This window comes from Haemaphysalis longicornis, unplaced genomic scaffold (genome assembly GCF_048455015.1).
Source record: "Haemaphysalis longicornis isolate Haplotype H1 unplaced genomic scaffold, Haemaphysalis longicornis Haplotype H1 scaffold_1, whole genome shotgun sequence".
NCBI lineage: Eukaryota > Metazoa > Arthropoda > Arachnida > Ixodida > Ixodidae > Haemaphysalis > Haemaphysalis longicornis.
Genome location: NW_027526203.1, coordinates 289,857,869 through 289,880,238, shown reverse-complemented (window position 1 = coordinate 289,880,238; position 22,370 = coordinate 289,857,869). Strand labels below are relative to the sequence as shown.

The 22,370-nt window shown below is 46.4% G+C and overlaps 1 protein-coding gene and 1 non-coding gene across 4 annotated transcripts in view; both read left to right on the top strand.

The window, feature by feature from the left end:
- Positions 1 to 22,370, top strand: part of LOC144147865 (tachykinin-like peptides receptor 99D) — an 892,456-nt gene that overhangs the window by 836,697 nt on the left and 33,389 nt on the right. For all 3 annotated transcript variants that reach the window (XM_077679594.1, XM_077679592.1, XM_077679593.1), the window contains 2 exons: positions 18,714 to 18,929; positions 20,519 to 20,669. In XM_077679594.1, the coding sequence (XP_077535720.1) occupies positions 18,714 to 18,929; positions 20,519 to 20,669 (367 nt within the window). The remainder of the gene's footprint in view (positions 1 to 18,713; positions 18,930 to 20,518; positions 20,670 to 22,370) is intronic.
- Trnaa-ggc (transfer RNA alanine (anticodon GGC)) lies at positions 16,528 to 16,600 on the top strand. Its single transcript has one exon. It is a non-coding gene; the product is annotated as a tRNA-Ala (tRNA).

Genomic DNA, 22,370 nt, shown 5'->3' with positions numbered 1-22,370 from the left:
GTTGCCGATTTCGTTGGGCTCGCTAAAGGTATTCAACAGTTATAGGATAACCGCCGCCGAACGTAAATCAGGTTCTGCGTAGTCTGTAGCACCAGTCTGATGTATATATAATGTCTTGAGAGAGATATAAAAACAGAGCGGTGAATGTAAAAATGGCTTCGTCTGAGACAAACTTGATCCCTTTTTTGCATTGCCTGGGAGTAAGTCGACTGCGAGATTATATTTCTCGGCCAGGTTTTTCCGCGAGATGTTTCCTTCAATTCTTGCACCGCATTCCGATGCGCACTTCTTTACTTTTTACCTTGTGGCGCTCCATAAAGCACATTTAAATTCGTCGTCCTAAGCTTAAAACCAGCCGCAAAAACTCCTCTGTCGTTGTCTTTACATCCTGAACAGGCACTTGTTCTCGCCGGAAACGCTAGCTCACTTGGATCTTGCCCCGTCCTATGAAATAGATACTCGTTCTTAAAAAAGAAAACTTTCCTGCCCGGTCTTATGAAATAGATACTTGTTCTTTAAAAAAAACTTTCTGCATTTTCTAAAGTTCAGAGAACTTAATGCTTCGTTGTAAATTTTGCCTGCACTCCAATTTTATTCTTTCCTTAATTTAATTTTGTATTGGCTCTCAAATCAAAGGGTTAACGGTACATCACATAGCCGGCGACATATTCAGTTTCTTCAAAGGCTTGATTAGTAATGCTGAGCTGCGAAATCTCCTAAATAAGAACAGTATTAAAATTTTTTTCGGCTCTTATCACAGATTCAAAATTTGCCTGGCCGCAGGGATAAATCTGTCTGTTGGTTACGGAAGCTAAAAGCTTTATCCCTTCGAGACAGAAGCGAAAGATAATCTACATTTCTCGAGGAATACAAAGACGGCTTCTCTTACATGGGAAGTCATATGCAAGGGAGACTGAAAAATAGCAAGTTTTAAAAACCAATACCGTTACATTTCTCCACAGATTTACAAATATAATCCTCTCCAAAATACTGCCGTGTAACTCGCCACACTTTCTACCAATTTTTCCGTCATTGAAAACAGTTCTCGAATAGTAGTAAGGTGTCAGCACTGACTACCTCCATTGTTGCTCTTATATACTTTATAAAATACTTACGTTTAGGTCTTTTTGTACCTTGGAAATAAAAGCAAAAAGTCACAGTGGTGCAAGGTTTCTATGGGATACTCTGTCCCGTGCCCAACGCTTGGTGGTCGGGCGTGTTTTGGTGAGGAAGAAGCGAGAAGCCCAAGTTCCCGTTTCTTTTTTTTTTCTTTTTTTCGACTGCACCCCGCAATCCCTCAGCATTTGTGGGTAAATATGCTGACTACTAAGGGAGATTTTAAGGCTGACAATACTTTAACGTCGAAGAGACCACATTAGAATCACCCTCACGCTTGACTGCCCTTATCTCGCCTTGTTCCGTGTTGGGAAAGTGCCCTCTTCCAGTGTCATTATTGTTGCTTGGCTTTCGGGTGAAGAGGCGCGTACCACCGTGGTTCGTCTCCTATGCTGATTTTGGACAAGAAGATGTAATTAGGAACCTTCGTATGATCTGCAAGCAACTCCCGGAAATGCTTCCAGCTTGTGAGTTCTTGAAGAATAGTTAGAATATGGTTGGTTTTCCAGCGATGCGCTCCCATTATTGAACGGAAAAGTTTTTTGTAAATCTTTTTAGCAAAGGGCAACAGAAGTTCTGTTACAACTTTATTGTAGCTGTCCGAGGTTTTTACTTACGTCGAAGTTGATCGTCAATTTTCAGTGAGTAATAAGTGCGCTTTATTATGGGTGCACGAGGTATGCGCAAGTTTGATGGCGCAGAATATGCCTGTGTGGTTTATTATGTCACTGTATTGCCACGTCGTAGCGTACGAGGGAATGCCAAGCAGTTCCGAGGCATGTTTTGTAACACACCAAAAGAGCGCAGCACAAATCAGCAGGCACAGTCGAGTCATGAGATGCGCCGACCTTTATTAGCGAGTTTCTCAAAAGACATCGGCTTGTGTACATTGGGGCTGCGCAAGTGTTTCTAGACTGACTAAGTGCCGTTTTATCAGGCAAGGAAAGTTGAGACAATAAACGAGCGTGAAATTCTACGTGAAACTGACAAATCAGCCGCATGCACAGACGTTTGTCACGATTCGGCAAGTTAAGAATCTGTTACAATGAGTCGTGCCAGGGGTTTTGAGCGACCCCTGTGGGTTAAGAGGGGCAGAACATCACTGGAAGACAACCATTGATTAGGAATGCCTCTGAAGGGACCCTGCAACACAGCCGATAATCGCTTTCACTCTTTCCTTCATGCCTGGAGGCATTGCGGAACCTATAGTTATCGCCAGCACAGAGTGCGTGATTTGCTCGTCGCAGCAGATACGTCTTCTACTTTTTGCTTCGCTTTATTGCGATTTTTTCACAGCGGCCATCGAATGCATTAATTGTTGCAGCTGAGAGGAAGCCGGCCATTAGCCGCGACACCGAGCGCGAAAACAATGCCGAGACAGAAAATGAAAAAAAAAAATCTTTTGAGCAATTTCCCATGTTATTCGATGGACGTAGAGCAATAATATTTGGCTGGGGTACTTTGTAAACCCCTAATCTGAGTCGTAGATGCGCTTGTTGACTACGTTCTTATAACATTTCATATCTTGAGAGAAATTGATAACAGTGTTCTAGTCGGCATTTTACCCGGAAATGCCGACACTGTTCGGCAAATTGTGCCTGAGAGACGTCATAGAAGAGTCAAGGACATTTCTGTCATTGTCGACAAGCCACACCTAATAGTCAAGGCAATCTTCAAGCATGATTTGAACATGCGCGTATTGCTTTCAAGTTTGGCCCCTGGCTTTTGACACAAAAGCAGAAGAAACACCGCGTCGAAGTTTGCCAAGAACACCGTCAGCCTACCGGTGATGACCCTTCCATCATTTCGAGGATCACCGTTGTTAAGGAAACCTGGGTTTTCGGTGCGAACTCGAGACAAAGCAAGTGTCTTTTCAGCGGAAGAGTCCAGATATCCGCGACCGAAAAAGGTGAGGCAGGCCCGCAGCATGAACAAGTGCATGATCGCTGTTTTTTTGTTTTTGTTTTTTTTTTTTCGACTTTCGCGGCTTTCTGCATCAAGAATTCATTCCTAGGCCGAGACCATCAATAGTGAGTTGTACTGCCGGGTCTTAGGGCATCAGAAAAAGGACATTTGTCGTAAGCCCCGCACGCGAAAAACTGGATGCTCCACAACAGCAATGCACCCTGTCCACAAGCTTTGCTCGTACGTGACTTCAGCGCCCGAAACATCACTTCACTTCCGCGCCCACCCTACTCACCGATTTAGCTCCTGCGACGCACACCCTTTGTCAAAATTTTGTGAGCCAATCCTAAGCCTTCTAGACCACAAAGAATTCAAATAACCGGCTTTACCTTTAAATGTGACAAAATATTTTAAGGCAGTAGGAAAGAAAGGCGTTTGCTCTAGGTTTTCTGCATAAAAAGTTTCAGCCTTGCTCGGGACGTACGCTTGTGCATTGAATTTTTTGCAGCCTGCGTGTTTCCGGGTTGGCCCACAAAATTATGACAAAGACTATACTAAAGGATGGAAATCCTACTCAAAGCTTGTCGTTTTGACACTGCTGCTGAGATGCAGCGTTAACCGGAAAAGGAGTCTGCTTGATGCGCTTCAAGAAGACTTCGAAGGCACGTTGAAGCACAGCAGGAACGCTGCAAGCGTTGTATCCCGGAGCAAGTGGATTATTTTGAAAGTGATATGGCGTAAACGTAGATTAATAAACCACTTCCTATTCTAGAAATGCTGTCGTACCACCTCGTATGTCCTGTACACTCATGTCAGTCGTTGGGATGCCGAATGTTGATCTCTGCAGGGTTATCAACTTGCGTCCGTGGCCTTCAGCGTAACCTGCAAGACAAATGTAGCAAAAGCTGTTCAATACTGCTGGCTGTTCCCGCGTCGTCGAAAATGACGGCGACAACACTGGTACTTTACTGCAGGCTTGTTGGCCGGTTTCCTTCGTCGATCAAGACGGTGATTGTTTTGTCTACTTATTTGCTACGCGTTGATGAAGACAACGGTGGTAATTTTGATGGTTATAATACTAACTTCCATTTGCCAGTTTACTGCGCCGACAACGACGATTATCATCCTGCGCGTACCGAGTGACTGAGGTACACCTTGGCCAACCGACAACGCCGCGTAAACGGCTGCACTGCCATGAAAGTGATATTTCACGCACCAAAGATATGATGCGGGCTGGGGTAAAAGGCGACGGCTTAACCGAGGCCACCTGTGGATATCTCTATTGTACGCCAAGATTTCGACACGTGGGCATTTTTGCTTTCCGCCCTCGCTTCCAGAAAAAAAAAGTCGCCCCGGCTCACAATCCAGCCCCCCGTGACCTCGTGGTAAGAGCGCAGCGCCTTAGTCAGTGAAGCTCCCCAGCGGGTAGCGGAGTGATATACGGTTTCCATGATGCAAATCACGGGTTCTTAACCGTGAGTATTCTGGGGGCTCCTTTTCGCCTTTCAAAAGGGACGGACGACTCCACTATGTACTATATTGACCTATGCCATAATATCAGCGATTTGCACATGCAGCTAAAGTCGCGCGCCCGTATTCAATGTCTGCCTGTTCCGCTCACCTTTATGCTGATGCATGCCATATTGTCAAACTATTTGCTCTTGCAGCTAACAGCCGCCTACACATTTATATGCTGTCTTTTGCGTGTCTGGCTTCTTCGCATAGCAAGGGTGTTGTGGAAAAATCTACGTTAAAAAATGCGGAAGACGGACAAAAAATAAACGTAGGTGACAACAAAGCGACGTTTCTTTTTTTTTTTTTTGCAATGGCAGCAAGATTTGACAAAATGGTGGACTGAAAGGGAAAAGGAGAGGGAGGGAGGGAGGGAGGGAGGGAGGGAGGGAGGGAGGGAGGGAGGGTATCACAGGGGAAGTTGACTTCAAGGCTGTCGAGGGGACGAAAAGAAGATTAGAATGCTGGTGGACGAAAAGCAGAGAGGGAAATATTGCCTAGGACAGTTACCACCTGTAACAGGGAAAAAAAAGTATTTCGTGCCTAATAAGCTTTAGTGCCTGCCCTAAGCAGCGCTAGTATTAAACCAAGAGTTTAAAACATGGTTATATTAGCCCTTTTTGGTAAGATGACATGTCATCACCCCGCTTCAAAGGGGAAATCAATAGCAATCAATCAATCGATCAAGGAGGGCGGGAAGGAAGCTTCGCTGCAAGGCGAAGTGGTACAAAAGCGCATTCCGGAAATGTTATACGCAGACGACATTGTTCTTTTAGCTGATAACCAGACCGATATGCAACGGCTAATAAATATTAGCGGCCAGGAAGCCACCGACCTCGGGTTAAATTGTAGCGCAGAAAATCGGGAATAATGGTTTTCAATGACGCTACCACTGACGCAGTGTCTATCCAGCAAGGCGAATTACCCAGAGTGAAGGAATATAAATATTTGGTAGTGTGGATAAATGAAGGGGATAACTATTAAGAACTCACTAGGAGCAACTTAAGGGTAAGGGAAAGTGAAACGCAGATATAATGAAGCATAGAGCTCTGTGGGGGTATAACAAATATAAAGTAGTAAGAGGAATGTGAAAAGGAGTAATGGTTCCGGGTCTCACGTTTGCGAATGCTGTACTCTGCTTAAAATCAGACGTTCTATCAGGCCTTGAAGTAAACCAAAGAACGGTAGGACGTTTGACCTTAGGCGCGCATGGAAAAACAACTAACGAAGCAGTTCAGGGAGATATGGGCTGGGCGTCATTTGAAGTTAGAGAAGCACAGAGTAAAATATGCTTTGAGATGAGGTTGAGGGCAATGGATCAACGAAGGTGGGCAGCTAAGGTTTTTAGGTACCTATACTTGAAAAGCGTGGACACGCAGTGGTTAAGAAAGACTAGAAGGCTAACGATGAAATACGGAAAGAACAGTGGGGAATCCAAAACAGCCAAGGTAACCAAAAAAGAGGCAAGGCAGATTGAAACAAATAAATGGAGGGAAAAAAATGGAAGCTAAAACGTCGTTAGAGATGTACAGGGGTGAGAAAATGAACATCAGAAAGGAAAATTTCTACGATAATTCCCAGGGCAGTGCTTTGCTTTTTGAGGCTAGATCAGGTTGCCTGCGAACTAAGAGTTTTGATTTGATTGTGGGGTTTAACGCGCCGACGCAACGCAGGCGATGAGGCGCGCCGTAGTGGAGGGCTCCGGATTAATTTTGACCACCTGGGGATCTTTATCGTGCGCCGAAATCTCGTACACACGGGCGTTTTTGCTTTTCGCCTCCATCAGAAAAGCGGCCGCCGCGGCCGGGAAACGAACCCGCGACCTCGTGCTCAGCAGCGCAACGCCTTAGCCACTGAGCCACCGCGGCGGGTAACTAAGAGTTTTGTGGGGAAGTATTCACAAAATGATGGGGTATTTGTGGTCTGCGGAAAAGAAACAGAAACTATGCGACACATAGTGTTAGAACGTGAGGGTATCCATCCAAATCTACATGAAGGAAATATTGGGCTTCCAGAAGCCCTAGGATTTAAGGGCATCAGAGAGGAAGTTAACTTCAAGGCTGTCGAGGGGACGAAAAGAAGATTAGAATGCTGGTGGACGAAAAGCAGAGAGGGGAATATTGCCTAGGACAGTTACCACCTGTAACAGGGAAAAGAAAGTATTTCGGGCCTAATAAGCTTGAGTGCCTGCCCTAAGCAGCGCTAGTATTAAACCAAGAGTGTAAAACATGGTTATATTAGTCCTTTTTGGTAAGATGACATGTCATCACTCCGCTTCAAAGGGGAAACCAATAACAATCATCATCATCATCATTGCAAGGACCCCTGAAAGGGCCTCCTTGGGGTCCGCGGACCCCCATTTGAGAGCGACTGCTAAGGGTACAATGCCTGTAGGAGAGCTGATGTGAGCACCATGTGACCGTGCACTAGACAATGTGCTGTAGGTATGCTCTGTGTTGAGTTGTCGGCGGCAGTAATCAGTGACGGGGTCCTGTACATGTTGATGGCCATCACAATGTTAGGCGACATCTGTGTGCTATTTCTTGGTTCATGGGGGAAAAAAGTGTTGCCCCTGACCCGGTGGGGGATTCGGTCATCTATTGTACGCACTGTGAAACTTCAGTGCACTGACCATTCACCGTGCGTGAAGGGGGCCGTTTAAGTTCACTGGCATCGTGCCAAGGCCCGCTCCGTTCGAGGTTTTGAAAAGAGTTTGAAAGGAAACTGCACTTAATGCGTGGCATCGTATGCTCTTTCTCACGTAGTTTGTTTGTCGTCGTTGCAGTAATTTATAAGCCGATTAAGCCCGAAAAATCACGAAAACGACTTGCGTCCAGGTCAAACTACTCGCAGGGACACACTCTTTCGCCGCGTGGAGGAACAGCCGGCTGCGGTGATGAGGTGCAGGGGCAACTTCCGTTGACCCCACTATAGGCCACATCAGAGCTGTGCGCAAGAACTCCGTTGTGTACAACCGTTGTAGAGATTTTTATGAATGTGCTGGCGGTAAAGGCAAGCGTAAGTGTGCGAACTGTACTGGCCCGCACGGTGTAATGTCTCACGATGGCTCGATGAGGATAGCGGGAAACTAGAACCAGATAGTGTGTTACCTGCATGATATCTTTAAAGTCATATGGCCGAACGGATCTAGAAAAAACGGGGTAATCCCGCCGTCGTGTTCCGTGGCGGTAGAATTGGTCGGCGGCCGGTAATTGCACAAACAAGCCTGATGTCGTCGTAAGGACTCACGGAGAAAGTGCCTGGTTAGTGGTCCCTGCCTCACCTGTTTTTCGTAATACCCAGCTGAGTTGTTGATTGCTTGAGTTAAAATTGTCCTCATTGTCATTAGGTCCATGCTGTCTTTCGAATGATTCAAACTTGTATTTTGTCTTCACGGCCCATTCCTCTGCCGCTGGAAAATACGAGGTCACTCAATCTGTCTATCGTTAAACGACTCTTGTTTGCTGTCGCAAGAGATGCGCAACGCTTACAGGGCTTCAACGTCTGTTCTCACCGCAGCATTTAGCCGCTTTAAAGTGCGCTAAAGCAAAACGAAACGGAATAAAATAACTGGAAAATTTATCTGCAGTACGACCATTGCGTTTTAAAATTTTGCTTTTTATTGTTGAATTGAATAAGTGTTCTGCTTTTCGGTTCTTTCTTTCTTACTTTTTTAATCACGTCATCATCTCCCTCTGCTTTCTTTTATTTTTGGAATCGGCCCCCGAAATTAAATCTTGCGCGCGTCCCTCCTTCCATTACACTAAAAAGGCAGAAGTGGTGCAACGGCCGCACACAAAAACCTGACCACGAAAATAATGTGACAAGGCCGTTTCCTGAGTGACAAGACGAATAAATAAAAATTAATATTGTTGGCATCACGTGCTTCTCTTCTTTTGCTTCTGTTTTGCTTCTGTTCACTCGTGCCCTGTACTCGCCATGACGACGGAGTAGCCAAGACGTACTAATGCTCGTAGTCCACGTGCATATTGGGGCCGTCAGACCACAATTTCAACTTTTTCTTAGCTTTGTGTCGTCGCCTTACTTCGTATTTGCACTCCACGCGCTAAACAGCGCCATCGCTTCCTCGATCCCCTCCCCCCTCCTCCTCCAGCGTTATTGACGCATGCGTGTTCCGCCCGGCACACATGTGCCAAAAAGCTGTCTTTCCAAATATATTTTAGCAACTGAAGATCCTTCCTGCGTACTGAAGGGGTGGTGAGGGTTAAGAAAAAGAAAGAAGAACGTTTGTGATGTTTGTGTCAACGTTCTGAATGTTTGAGCGGGACGTGAAATCTGGGGCAAATATTCCAACTAAAAAAACCCTCGCGTTGTATTTGCACAAATACAACGCGATGGTTGTATTTCTGTTATTGTAAAAAAGAACGCGTATTGTTGAATGCCGCACGAACTTTGTACGCTCCTTCGCAAGCGCAAGAAAGGTGTTATTCGGAGGAAGGACATTTTATTCTGCCACGCGAGAGAGGCGACCACGGGAAAACGGTTTAGGAACGGGGTATTTTCAAACCGCAGTTGAATGGTACTGTGCATAGTGGTTTGGAGTGAAAATGAAGTTAGGAAGATGGTCACCACGAACGAAAACTTCGACACTGGGAAGCTTCGCTCAAGGTTTTGACGAGCCCCCACCCCTTTTCTCTTTTGATCTACGGCATCCCTGCCGTATAGTTAAAGTCAAGAATACAGACCTAGGTTTTTTGGGCCAACCGTGCTTTGTCTGGCGCAAGAAGCCGAAATGTTGTTAAACCATGTTCAAAGATGGCGTTACTGAGCTCGCACAGCCCTGCGCTAAGGAGATTTTTATGGAAGCAATCAGGAGCATAAATAAAACGTCTGTTTTAGTCAAGCTAAAGTGCACCGGATCAATCGTTCGACACACAATAAGATCGAGCTATCTGCTGAATTCCACTTAACAAATTACAGGTCAGGCTGCACTTAGCTGGCCAGTAATCCGACTTCAGCCTGTTCTCCCTGCCCAACAGGTAGTGCATGATATAAGAGGCGCGAATGGATCACACGCTGCAGCTCCAATTTATCACGTCTCGTGTTGGAACCTCTATATTTTTACCGCCGTTTGTACAATATCCGAGATTGCTCCGGCGATAAAAGCTCGAAAGCGTCAGGCCCCAAGTGCCAGCTCGAGTCTCGGTGCGGCGGTAGTGTGGGGTGAGGGGCCGCGGCCAGAAATCAAGAATTTAATATTCCGTGCGGTGTCCCTCTTCCGTCGCGACTGAGTAGCGGCAATTCGCGGTCAATTTGCCTCGGGATGGCCGGGCGACCAGCAATGAATATCGGCGAGCAGCGCCTTGTTAATGAGCCACGCGAAAGCAGCCGCCTGAACGGACGGCGCGGCCGCTTCTTGCCCCAGTAATGATCCGCGCTATCGACCCCGGGCCTGGCAGGAGCGGCTAATTAGCATCGCCGGTGTGTAAAACTTCCCTCTTCTTTCCTCCAACGAAACGCGTAGGCCAAGCGCTTTGTTTCGAGTCCCACGAATACTCTGGGAACGATAAAATGGTTCTTGTCTCTCGAATGGATCCCTCGGGCGCAGTTTGCGCATTTCACTACTTGGCTACCACCTGCGTGCGCGACACGCCTCCGGCGCGGTGCGGGGAAACTCGGCGCTGCAAACGCCACTTGTGGGAAGTTCCGAGTAGCCCGCCGTTATTCTTCTTGAATGGTTGTTTCGTACTTGAATTATTTCGGTGTTGTTGGGGAGGGAAAAAATGAGAAAATAAACGGGGAGAGAAGGTGCGCGAATATCGGAACCAGAAGTAGACAGCGCAATTCAAAGAGAGGGGGGACAACCGTTACCGCCCACCAAAGAGCTTCTGTTTACACAGACAGCGGAGGGCTTGGCGAGAACGCTCGTTTGACAATTATCTCGCCTCCATCAAGCCTCTGTCCCACAGCGGTGGTAAACGGGACGCTGTGATATCTTCAGTGCGCTCGGGTGTTGTTAGGTGCTTCGCTTCGACGCGCGACAGCAGCCACTTCCTGGAAGCAAGCCGCAGCACAAGGCTAAAACCACTCAGCGCTTCTAATCCGATATGTTTCGAAAGCCCAGTAACCTGGCGCTTCCGGCGAAACCTTGTTGGCAAGACTGAAGTATCCCGCGGAAGCTGCAGCGTCTTCCGGCCGGCGACTGAAAGCGTCGGAATCGCGAATGGAGGCCTCCTGGGCAATCAGGGATAAAGCAATTGGCTGAGTGCACCCCTCCCTCTTCCCTCGGGCGCCGCTGTGCTCGGCTGACTTTGTGCCCAGCGGGTCTGCACGAGCCGCCGGTCGACGCCGCCGGAGGTGCACCCCGGCTACGCGCCCGCCTACAGCTGGGTCTGAAAGCCCCATCTGCAGCTTGTTTCAAGACTCGCTCCTCGCGCATAGCGGCCCGGATGGCGGTATACAGGCGATTAAAGCAACTACGAGCGTTGGCGATAGAAGTCGGAGATCTGACGGCACCCATGGTAAGGGTAGTATCAAATGCGCGATATTCGAATGCGAATCGGCATGCCTCATAAATGGCATGCAGCGCAGCTCTTTGCCAAGTGACCCACAGCTGACTATTGGAGTAAACAAGGTCATACTAATGTTTGATACACCCGTCCTGTGCTATCATATTCCAGCCGGTAAATGTTGCAAGGCCACGCGGCGGTCGGAGCAGCGTGCGAGGCATGACCAAACGAAAACCGGTTTTTGGCCGCATCACGTAGACCTGTCCCCGAGGTACTCGTTGACGTTGCATTTATTTCAATAAGCGCACACTACAGTGCAAGCGAGCAAGAGTTCACAGTCTTCGCGCGTCTAAAAGGCACTGGCAGTTCCTCCCATCGTTACCGCAATGAAAGAAACAAAAGACCAAACAGACTGCAGACGAGGTCTCACCCGCCAAGGACTGCTCCTCACGGCGTAGGGTGAACAAAAGCACGCACCAACAACTGAGCTCCCCATACCCCTTGCACCTTGGTAGATATCAGACATCGAAAGCCACCTCGGCAAGCCAATCCCACAGGCTCTCCCAGCAACCAGAGCCCAGCGTGTTCACTACCTGATGGCGTCCAAACTGCCAAATGAAATTGACATCTCCACCGATACAAGCGCGACTCCCACACAGATCGGTGCAGCGTGGACATGTCCCAAAAATCCATCTTTTAACGGACAAATATCTTTCAAACGAAACGATGGAACCGCGTTAGAAGGAGAACTGCATGCCATCAACAGCACGATTAGCCACATCTGCTACGAACTCGACTTTAAACCACCGCCCAACGTGCGCATCTTGACAGATTCATTCGTAACGATCCAAGAGCTACGAAAACCCCTTTCACTCAACCCACTTGTGAACTTCATATTAATGCAGGAAGACCTACTCAAGATCCACAAAGTGAACATTCGAATTGACTGGACACCTGGCCATGTAGAGACTAGCCCAGGAAACCAGGCCACTCACGAAGCGGCGCAGGAAAGCCCTAACGTAACACCTCCGCTGGTTCATACCTCGGCCACTTCACCTGCCCAACTCATCCAGCGACAAAAAAAGCGTAAGAAATGTCGGTACCAGCAAGTGACACCACCTGGTTATCTCGCTAACATGCCCTCATTAACAAGAGCCGAGGTCGTATTCATTAACCAGCTTTGCGCAAGTGCAGCTTACACCCCACACAACATTCAGAAGTGGACAAAGGGCCCCACAACATCCACACTCCCACATTGTCCCTACTGTAACACGAACATGAAGGCAGACCTTCACAACTTAATACGTCTGTGCCCATTCTTCGATGCGCATCGTCCAGACAACATCCGACACATACACCAGGAAGCACATGCCGCATTAGATAAGTCTTTATTACACGATATAGGCAAATGCGCGGCCAAAAGTGGTCTGTCGCGAGTAGTGTGACGAAGGACGACACCGACGAAGACTCAGAACTGTAGTGAATAGGAGAAAACGCGCCTGGAGTTGAAGCAACCAGTGCAATACCCTCCCTCATAACCCCTTTCCCCCACCAAGTGGCTTTAGCCCTCCCTCCCCCAAATAAAAGTTTTACTGCTACTACTACTACTCAAGTGTCTCGTTTGTAGTGGGTACCACTGATAACGTGGCTGGGCTGATAGGAAATCGTCCGATGGTGCCAGCTGTGATCTAGCCCCTAACAATTGAAGGATGTTAACCATTTCGAGATGCATAGTATAGAATGCAGGCTGTATATGGAAGAAACTGTGCGATACAGCAGTGACTCAGTGGTGGCAATTGTATCGGGAAGAAGGTGAGGACAAGTTCTTTCGCAGCCGGGCCAGGCTAAGATTGTTGCAACTATACGCGAGGCAGATATAGCGCAAGAGTTGGCTGCGTCCTTGGGAACTGCTCGGACAATTGTTAAGGAAGAACTGAACGATCGGAAGGTGCGTTCAAAATGAATACCACATTTGCTGATCGACCCCCATAACGAAGAACGCATCAACACGCAAAATAAATCACCTCACAGGCTTCCGTCAAAAAATCGGTGCTCAGGCGCATTTTGTGCGCATGAAAGACTTTTGTTGGCGGGCTTTAGAACGTCGACATAAATGCAAAGCGCTACGAGGGCAAGTTGAGCAGACTGAATTGAGAGCGCCATTAAAGGGACCCTGCAACACTTTCGATAAGCGCTTTCACTCTTACCTTTGCGTCTGCAACCACTGCGAAATCTATAGTTATCCCCAGCACTGAGCGTCATTGCGTTATTTGCTCGCCGCACCCGATACGCCTTCCAGTTGTGCTTTGTTTTTGTGGCCTTTTTTTTAAGTTGCTATCGAAAAGCGTATGTTGCTGCAACTGAAGGAAAACCGGCCAACAGCCTCTGCATGGCCGTAGTGACGTAATTCGAGCCGTCGAATAACGTCAAGACCGAGAAACAGCGAAAAAAAAAATGGCTGCGGCTTAGCTCAGCTAACCTTGGATATGCAAAGCAAAAGCTTGGCTTAGTCTGGTTGAGTCTTGGTTTCGCTTGGTTAAACATTTGATTTAGCTGTATTTCCGACACCGTCTCAAAGCCGTTCGGTTCCATGCAACGCTCACAGAAGGAGGCCGGGCGAACGCGGCGTTCATTCATGGCGAACGCACCGTTTCTCTTCGCCGGGCGCGAGACGAGTCACGTTGCCCGAAACGACCCAGCGCCGCATGCATGGGAGGCTGCGGGGGTGGTCGGCTGCCTCGGTCGCAGCGGCGGTGGCGACCGCTGTCGGCGCCCGCAGGCGCCAACAGCGGGCCCGGTGAATCACGCGATGTGCTTTGAGGGGTGTGTCACTGGAGGTCTGTCTCCGGTCAAAAGGTCATTTGTGCATCCTCCACGAAATCGCTGGACGAAAGTAGTAAAGCTTTGAGCGAGATTCCAAGTTATCTGATGGGCATAGAGCAGTAATTTTTGGCTGAGGTACTTTGCGACCCCGTAATTTAGGATTTCAAAAAAAGTTCAAAAAAGTGTTGCAGGGTCCCTTTAATAATAACATAGCCGAAATGCTATGGTCCGGCGTGATTCTTTTGCATGATAATCATCGTCTAAATGCCGAAATCACTGCGCAGGACGCATTATAGAGCATAAATATTAGAGGTTCTGCACCACCCAGCTCACAATCCTGATATGTCGCCACGTAACCTTCGCGAGTACTTTTGGACTTATAAAAATATTTCTCTTCCCCAATATGCCTTCCCCAAAAATATTCATTCCCCTATCTCCTCCATTGCCTCCCCCGGGGCCCTAATAACTCCTTTTCATTAATAAAGATGTCACTTCTACTGGTGTTGGTGTTTGTCAGTGATTTATTGAAACAGAAAGTGGAAAAGCGGTGGACTGGCGATATTTTGGACTCTTTTGGGAGTTCACCAGCATTCAACCCAGTCTGCAGGAAGGGTAGAGAGTGAATGAAAGGGGATCAATAGAGGAGAAAAAATGGGGACTAAGAAAGAGGGAGAGAAAGAAAAGGATAAGGAGTTCGTAAGGCTGGCCGGCAGGCATTGGGCTACAGCCGTTTGGTGAGGTCGGTCTCCTCGAGGAAGGCCAGGACAAGTCGAAAAGCTTCCCGCCGGATGGAGTTGAGGCCCGTCGGGAAGGGCAGGTCCATCAGGGTGTGGCTGGGCAGCCTGAGACGCTGGAGTGCGGCCCGAAGCTCTGCTGTCGGGGCATCGTGCTGGCTACTACTACTAATACTGAGAGAGTGAGGGACGAGGTCTCGGAGACGACGTTTATTGTCCTCCTCGGAGCGAACGTACCGGGAAGCGCGAGAGCGACGATGATGCTGATGATTATTTACAGATGGTAATGGCGATGGGGCGTCAGTTCAAGAGATTGGGAAGCGTATCCCTCAGTGCACACACTGGCCATGATAGTGGCGGTATCGCTTGCACTGCGTATCCCATTAATGTAACGCCGCGAATGCTCACAATACTACTAATACTACTACTAATCTAGTCAAAATAGCTCCTACGAACTTGATGTTCTTCACCAATGTTCTCTTCGAAGTATTTTTGTGCTTGTATAGTTTCCTTCTTGACGTTTATTGTCCCTCCCCTCTACAATGTATTTTTACCTTGAGGGTACATTAAATAAATAAAAAGATAAAGAAACAACAATTCTATTCCGACACGCTCGTCATAGGTACCGTCACCAAACGGTTCAAAAAGAAGCCTCCGTCCTTGTTTTCGGGCAGTATGCGCCGCCTTTCCGTGCAGTGCAACATGTGTATAAGTGCGTTCGCTGACATCCTTTAAGAAAACCTGCTGTATCTTGTTTCCTTGTATATGGCGTTATGTAGTTGCTTTTGGTGTCGATGTACTTTTTGTTCGTCTGAATATAGATTCACCAACGGGTTTCATTTGATGACGCTATCTTGTTCTGGACATCCCACACAAGTACAGGACAACCTTGCACAGAATAACTCTCTATCTATATATATATATATATATATATATATATATATATATATATATATATATATATATATATATATATATATATATATATATATATATATATATATATATATATATATATATATATATATATATACAAAAATGGTTTCGACCACGGTAAAAAAAGAGAACAGATTTAATAACGTTTCGGCCGAGGGACCGGCCTTCCCTCGGTCCCTCGGCCGAAACGTTATTAAATCTCTTCTCTTTTTTTACCGTGGTCGAAACCATTTTTGTGTATATTCTACCGGCGTCCAGGAAAACTTTGTTCCTGTATATATATATATATATATATATATATATATATATATATATATATATATATATATATATATATAATAAGACGAAAATAAGGGTTGGCAGTCAAGAAAACTTCGGAAAGCAAAGGGGAGGTGATGGTGGGTCATAGAAAGAGATGAAGAATTTTTTGAGTCGAAAAGAAAGTGGTGAAAAAATGCCCTCCGGGTGGGATCCGAACCCACGACCTCCAGAATACCGGTCTGGTGCGATAACCACTACGCTACCGGCGGGGCTGTTTCCCCAGCACTTTCTCGGGTATTTATGTTAAGATATTTTTGTTTCCTGCACTTGGGGGTGGTAGCCAGCGCCACTCGGACTACTCGGGGTGAAGGGGACCTTCTTTTTAACCCCCGGGCCGTGACTCGAGTGTCTACGACATGTCGAGAGTGGTCGACCAGCGTAGAACCCTCTTAAGCTCCCTTTGGCACCAAGACTGCCAGAACAGAGGCCCTCGCTAAGCATGTAGCGAATCAGAAAATGGGAAATGAGGGGCTCCGTGAAATAAGACAGAAAATAAGGGTTGGCAGTCAAGAAAACCTCAGAAAGCAAAGCGGAGGTTGTGGTGGGTCATAGGAAGAGATGAAGGATTTTTTTAGTCGAAAAGAAAGTGGTGAAAAAATGCCCGCCGGGTGGGATCCAAACCCACGACCTCCAGAATACCGGTCTGGTGCGATAACCACTACGCGCTACCAGCGGGGCTGTTTCCCCGAGAAAGTGCTGGGGAAACAGCCCCGCTGGTAGCGTAGTGGTTATCGCACCAGACCGGCATTCTGGAGGTCGTGGGTTCGGATCCCACCCGGCGGGCATTTTTTCACCACTTTCTTTTGGACTAAAAAAATCCTTCATCTCTTCCTATGACCCACCACAACCTCCGCTTTGCTTTCTGAGGTTTTCTTGACTGCCAACCCTTATTTTCTGTCTTATTTCACGGAGCCCCTCATTTCCCATTTTCTGATTCGCTATATATATATATATATATATATATATATATATATATATATATATATATATATCAAGGTTGCAGTCGTCATTGCCAGTGCTATTCGGCTTTTTTTTTTTTTTTTTTTTTTCTATATATATATATATATATATATATATCAGGGTGTCGAACCGGAACCGAACCGAACCGAAAACCGGAACTGAACCGGTATTTTTTCCGGAACTGAACCCGAACCCGAACCGTTATTTTTTGAGCACGCTGAACCCGAACCGGAACTGAACCGGAAAAAGAAATAACGGTTACCGGTTCATGCCGAAACGGTTCGACCCTCTGTTGTTGATATTGCACAGTGAATGCAATTCAGGCCTTTTTTTCTTTCCCGTACCATCAACTTCGTACTTGCTCGCGCACTTTCCCCTCCAGACAATTGAACACTATCACGCTCTATGTAACAACAGGGGAAATGAATGAGCACCAATGTAGCAGTGGTCTGTTGCTGCTGGAGGCGCGAGCGTAGTGCAAGCTGACCAAACGAAATGTCATTCTCGGCAGCGTGCAGGGGATATAAAACGACTTTGCCCTTCCCTAGCTGCGACTTCATTGGAGCAATCAGGCTGCAGGAGTGCTCCACTGCGCAACAGCGAAAGCTCACACCCGATGTGTGCAAACTTTTTGCATTTCATAATTTGTTTAAAAGGTCCGACACTATTAATACTTGACAAGTGTGACCGCAGGAGCTGCTCAGTGGCTAAGCCGTTTGCTAAGCCGTTTGCCCAACTCGCTACATTGCTTCTACTGCTACTCGTTCCGGAGGGGAGTACTGCTGTGGACTAATTAAAGAGCGTCTACCCAAAAAGTCCCATCTCATGCTCCACGTGTCAAATTTCCCTTTCATTTTGTAACCACATTATCTGTTATAAGATTCCGCAATGTAGCACACGGAACGATGGTAAGGGTTCAGGCGGTACGATGACATACTGATTGTAATGCACACTTTCGGTATCGCAAAAGGAATTGAAGTGGTCAGAGCAATAATGCAGTGACTGAGCGTTAACTAAAGCTTACTTTTAACAAAAGTGTGGCTAACACATTCGATAAGGTGACGGCTAACAAATTATTGGTGACCAAATATTCTAATTCATTGGTAGTATTTATGTGCCTGTTGTAGGATTTTTCTGTTTTGTTACAAATATAAAAAATGTGCGCCATTGGTATTAAGCGCTGGTATTTGAACGCGCCAGTACGCAGGACTAAATTTAAGGCTTCAAGGTTAGCGTGATGGGTGATTGCATAGCGACGATTGCGATTTCAACAAAAAAGGAAAGGGCAGAAAATATATCCCACCGTCATATCTCTTGGCGGTGGCTTTATGAATAGTCACTGGGACAACATAAAGTCTGAGTGAGAAAGAAGGTGGTAAATCGTCGCCACTTCATGTGTTTTTCTAATATCTCCAAATTGTTTAAAGTTTAAAGCTGTTTAAAGCTTTAAATTGTTTAAAGCTGCCCTTGGTGAGCAGCAGCATTTTGAATGTTAGTTTGTGTTTTGATTTGACGGTCGTTTTAAACTAGTAAATGTTTTTTTTCTAATTTCAGTGATAATTCAACTCATCGAACCGGTTCGCGAACCGGTTCAAGCTCCCGAACCGGTTCGCGAACCGGTTCGGTACGTGATTTTGTCGAACCGGAACTGAACCGGAACGAAATTATTTCACCCGAACCCGAACCGTAACCGAACCGGTATTTTTTTCGGTTCGACACCCTGATATATATATATATATATATATATATATATATATATATATATATATATATATATATATATATATATATATATATATATATATATATATATATATATATATACATATATAGAGGCGCAGGTGCCGTAACAGGCGCGGTGTCACCAGCCCCGCAAAAACCGATATCTCTACAGCAGCAGTAGTGTTTGACTGTCTGGACGACGATGTCGGTGCAGGTACATGGCGATCATGCGTCCACTGCGGCCTCGGATGTCCAGGGCGACGACGCTGAACATCGCCATCTGGATCTGGGTGGCGAGCAGCCTGCTCTCGCTGCCCAACATCCTCTACTCGACCACCAAGGCGGAGATCTTCGCCAACGGAGACTCGCGCATCATCTGCTACGTCTTCTGGCCGGACGGAGACGTCACCGAGAGCCACGACGAATACGTGTGAGTGTGCTGCCGTGTGCGCTCGCTACTGCGTCGCCGTTTACTCATCGCTCCAAGCCCCCAGGGAGCGCGAAAGAGCGGTCAGTGGAATTGAAGCAGCATTTTGTTTTTCCAAAGTACAATTAGGTGCTGTATTTCAGCATGAGCTTGTTAACATAACCCTGGATGTAGTAGACCTCCCCTGTCCTTATAAATGATAACCACGACTCCAACGAAATTTCAATAGCATCGGCGAAAAAATACCTTAGATTAGTGAAGTTCACAACAAATGAAGTCACCAAACGCCGGCAGTTTTGGCTGCGCTCTTAACACCGATAAGCAGAACGCGGCCTGCATGGAATTATCACAAATGTGTGCTTCGGCTGTCGTCGCTACCCAGTCTTGATATTTGCGCTTGCAACATTACTGGACGCAATGGGACCAATACCAAAGAGAAAAAGAAGTTTAATGCTCGGAGACTTAACCTAGCGAGAAACGTTTGTGATAAGGAAGGTTGTGAAGGAACAAACAGGTGAACCGTACCTGAATTTATTCCGACAACACATAGCCTTTGTTAGCTTTAGATCCTGTATGGAGAACACTGTAGATGATGCACGTACTGGTAAAAGGCAGTGTGAGTGGATGCCTGGATAACCTTTCGGAGAGTCATACTTTCGCACCTAACTTCCTTATTGTCGGTAAATTGGCACTTCTACATTTGTACTAACACGGTGGAGCAGTAAACGTTTCCGTCAGTTTCGAAGAAATTTCATCTGCTGAAATGAGTGCTTGGAGGTTCTCCAATGTAAATGTCCCACCATAGAAAACATTTCATTTCGCGCTGTCCCGACTTACTCATTATTACGAAGTTCTGCTTTAATTCTGTTTCGATGGTATCCTTGTTTTGCACCGCATTGGATTCGTCTAGGGCCTTGAACGATACCTATGAATTAAAACAAAACTGGTAAGGAAAAGTTCATTGGCCTTCTTTAAGTCTACTCAACCTTTAGTGAGTTTTTGGGGAAGAAGTCCCCGCCCTCCGCGCACCAGATCAGCTCATACTACAAGTGTTCCTACCTTGTACTCCTTGACGCCGTTAATATGTCAGTAAACAGGCTGTCAAATTGTTTCTACTTTGGTGTTTTCCAAAAGACATTATTTGTCGCTGTTTTCCTGTATGATAGTCGCAGCGCACTGTCGAGTGTGAGTTACTACAACACACCAGAATAACAAAGGAGGTCAATGAGGGGCCCAGTAATCAATTTGACTCGACAAATGCTGTTCGCACTTTGATATTGTGCAAGGCAATCATAACGTTTTGCATTGCATGACACTGACAACAAATCGCGTCTGTGAGTCAAGTCATTTGCTGGGCCTCGTTACTCATTAGCATTGCTCCCTAAGAGGACTAAATTGGTCATTCAGGTGCATTGTGACCCATAAGGCCCGCGAAAAGTGTTTAGAATGTAGAAATAAACTTCTACTGTGAAAAATTTAGCGGAAGAGTAAAATGTTAAATTCCGCCGGGAGGCTTGCCTAGACCCGCACTTACATTGCTGCACCTTGAACAGTGCTTCCGAACCCCACTGCAAGACCGCCGACTCACGCAGGTACAACGTGGTGATCCTGATTGTGACGTACATGATCCCGGTGACATCGATGGCCTTCACATACTTTCGTGTGGGACGTGAGCTGTGGGGAAGCCAAAGCATTGGCGAGTGTACCGCCAAGCAGATCGAGGCCATCAAGTCCAAGAGAAAGGCAAGTATATGGACGGCGCTCTTGACACAATCTGCTGCTGCGTGCTACAATTCGCGAATTTTTTCACTTGCTATAACATTTTTATTGCGTAACGTTTTTTTGGCATTAACCTGTAATTCCGGGGGTTCGAATTTCCATCCGCATGTCTTATGCTGTAGGGTTTTTTTTTTTTTTTTTGTGCGAAAAACCACCAGAACCTTCCATAACAATGAGCCTGAGAGCGATTTATATATAGGCAACACCTTTCCAAACTACTATCACTGTTCTCACGGTTCATACTTGTCAACCCTGCTTAGGGCACTGGTAGCCTTGGGCAGATTTATGGCAAAAGACAAGCATATTAACGTAAATTACAGTGTTCTCCAAATTAAGCATTCATCTCAGATAAGCTTTTTTACGGAATTAAAACCACGGTTGGAAATGGCGTAGAAATAAAGGCGAAATAAAAGCAGAACATAAACAAAAGACAAAAAAGTGTACTCGCACTGACGCGAGCGGCCCCAAACACGACAAAAACAAAACGTGAGGAAAAACAGGCTCTCCGGCGATGTCGGGTCTCTCTGTGCTGCGACTGCGTTCGGTTGGCTCCAACCCCAGTGATCTGGTCAAGCCCCACAGAAGAAAAAGGCTCTTGTGGGCCCTTAAGTTGAATCTGCTATTTTGTTACAGGACAAAAAAGTTATGTGGCAAGGTGACAGTAAATTTATAGTGCAATGTTATTGTTTAAATCCCCCGTATGGTATGCGTTTAGAATTTCAGCTATTTACAAAGTAAAGCGACCAAACAGGTGATCATTATCGCTGCTAATAGCTACGAACCACGTAATTTGATATTGTACTTGCTTTGACAATGCATGCAACGAAGGCCGGCTTGTTAACGCTAAATCGCTGCAATGGAGTCCGAAAAAACAGCTTAAAAAACGCAACGAAAACGACTAAACTATGAATGCTAGGCACTATATGACAATTACCCAGTGGGGAGTTTCGGTCCCAATTTTTTTTTAACTACGAGGCTTCATGCAGGAAAGATCCTTTGATCTTTTCAGTGCATGTATGGGGTTGAATTGATTTGTTTTGACTTGGGAAGTGAATTTGCTTGTTAAACGCTGATAAATGTATCTATAGACAACAACCACTCCAATTTCGATGGCATATAAGTTCATCTCGTTTCTACCGCTCTTGCCTTCGCTCTCAGGGCTTTTCTTCTCGCATAATCTCCGCTCCACTCAGCAAATTTTGAATTTCCATTACGGTGATTCGTAACAAAAATAGGCAAGTGCCGCAAATACGTTGACTCTGAATAAGCCAAAACTCCAGTCAACGAACAAAACACGAACGCTTCGAACAGAATAGGTTAAATAATACAGCTTCCACCCTTATTCTTGGTTCTTTGCAGGGGAGTTTCGTATCCCTCTTGTAGCATAACAGGCACCCACAGACACACACACAATCAACTCTCGGGGAGGCCGGGAATGCGCACTGAGCAAGGTTGTTTTTGCCCGCTTCTCTTACTTGGGGAATTTTTATGAACCGTTTAGGCGGCAAGCCTGACTCATATTTCTTATTCGTTTCCCCTTTGTTGTAGCATTTCACAGGGCAAACTTTCGCCGTTCTTTTTTGTCCTAGAGAGACGATTTTGCGTCCAGTTAGCCCTTGTGCCTAGCGATGCTTCTTTTCCTTCGCCACTTTTTCCCCTGTTCCG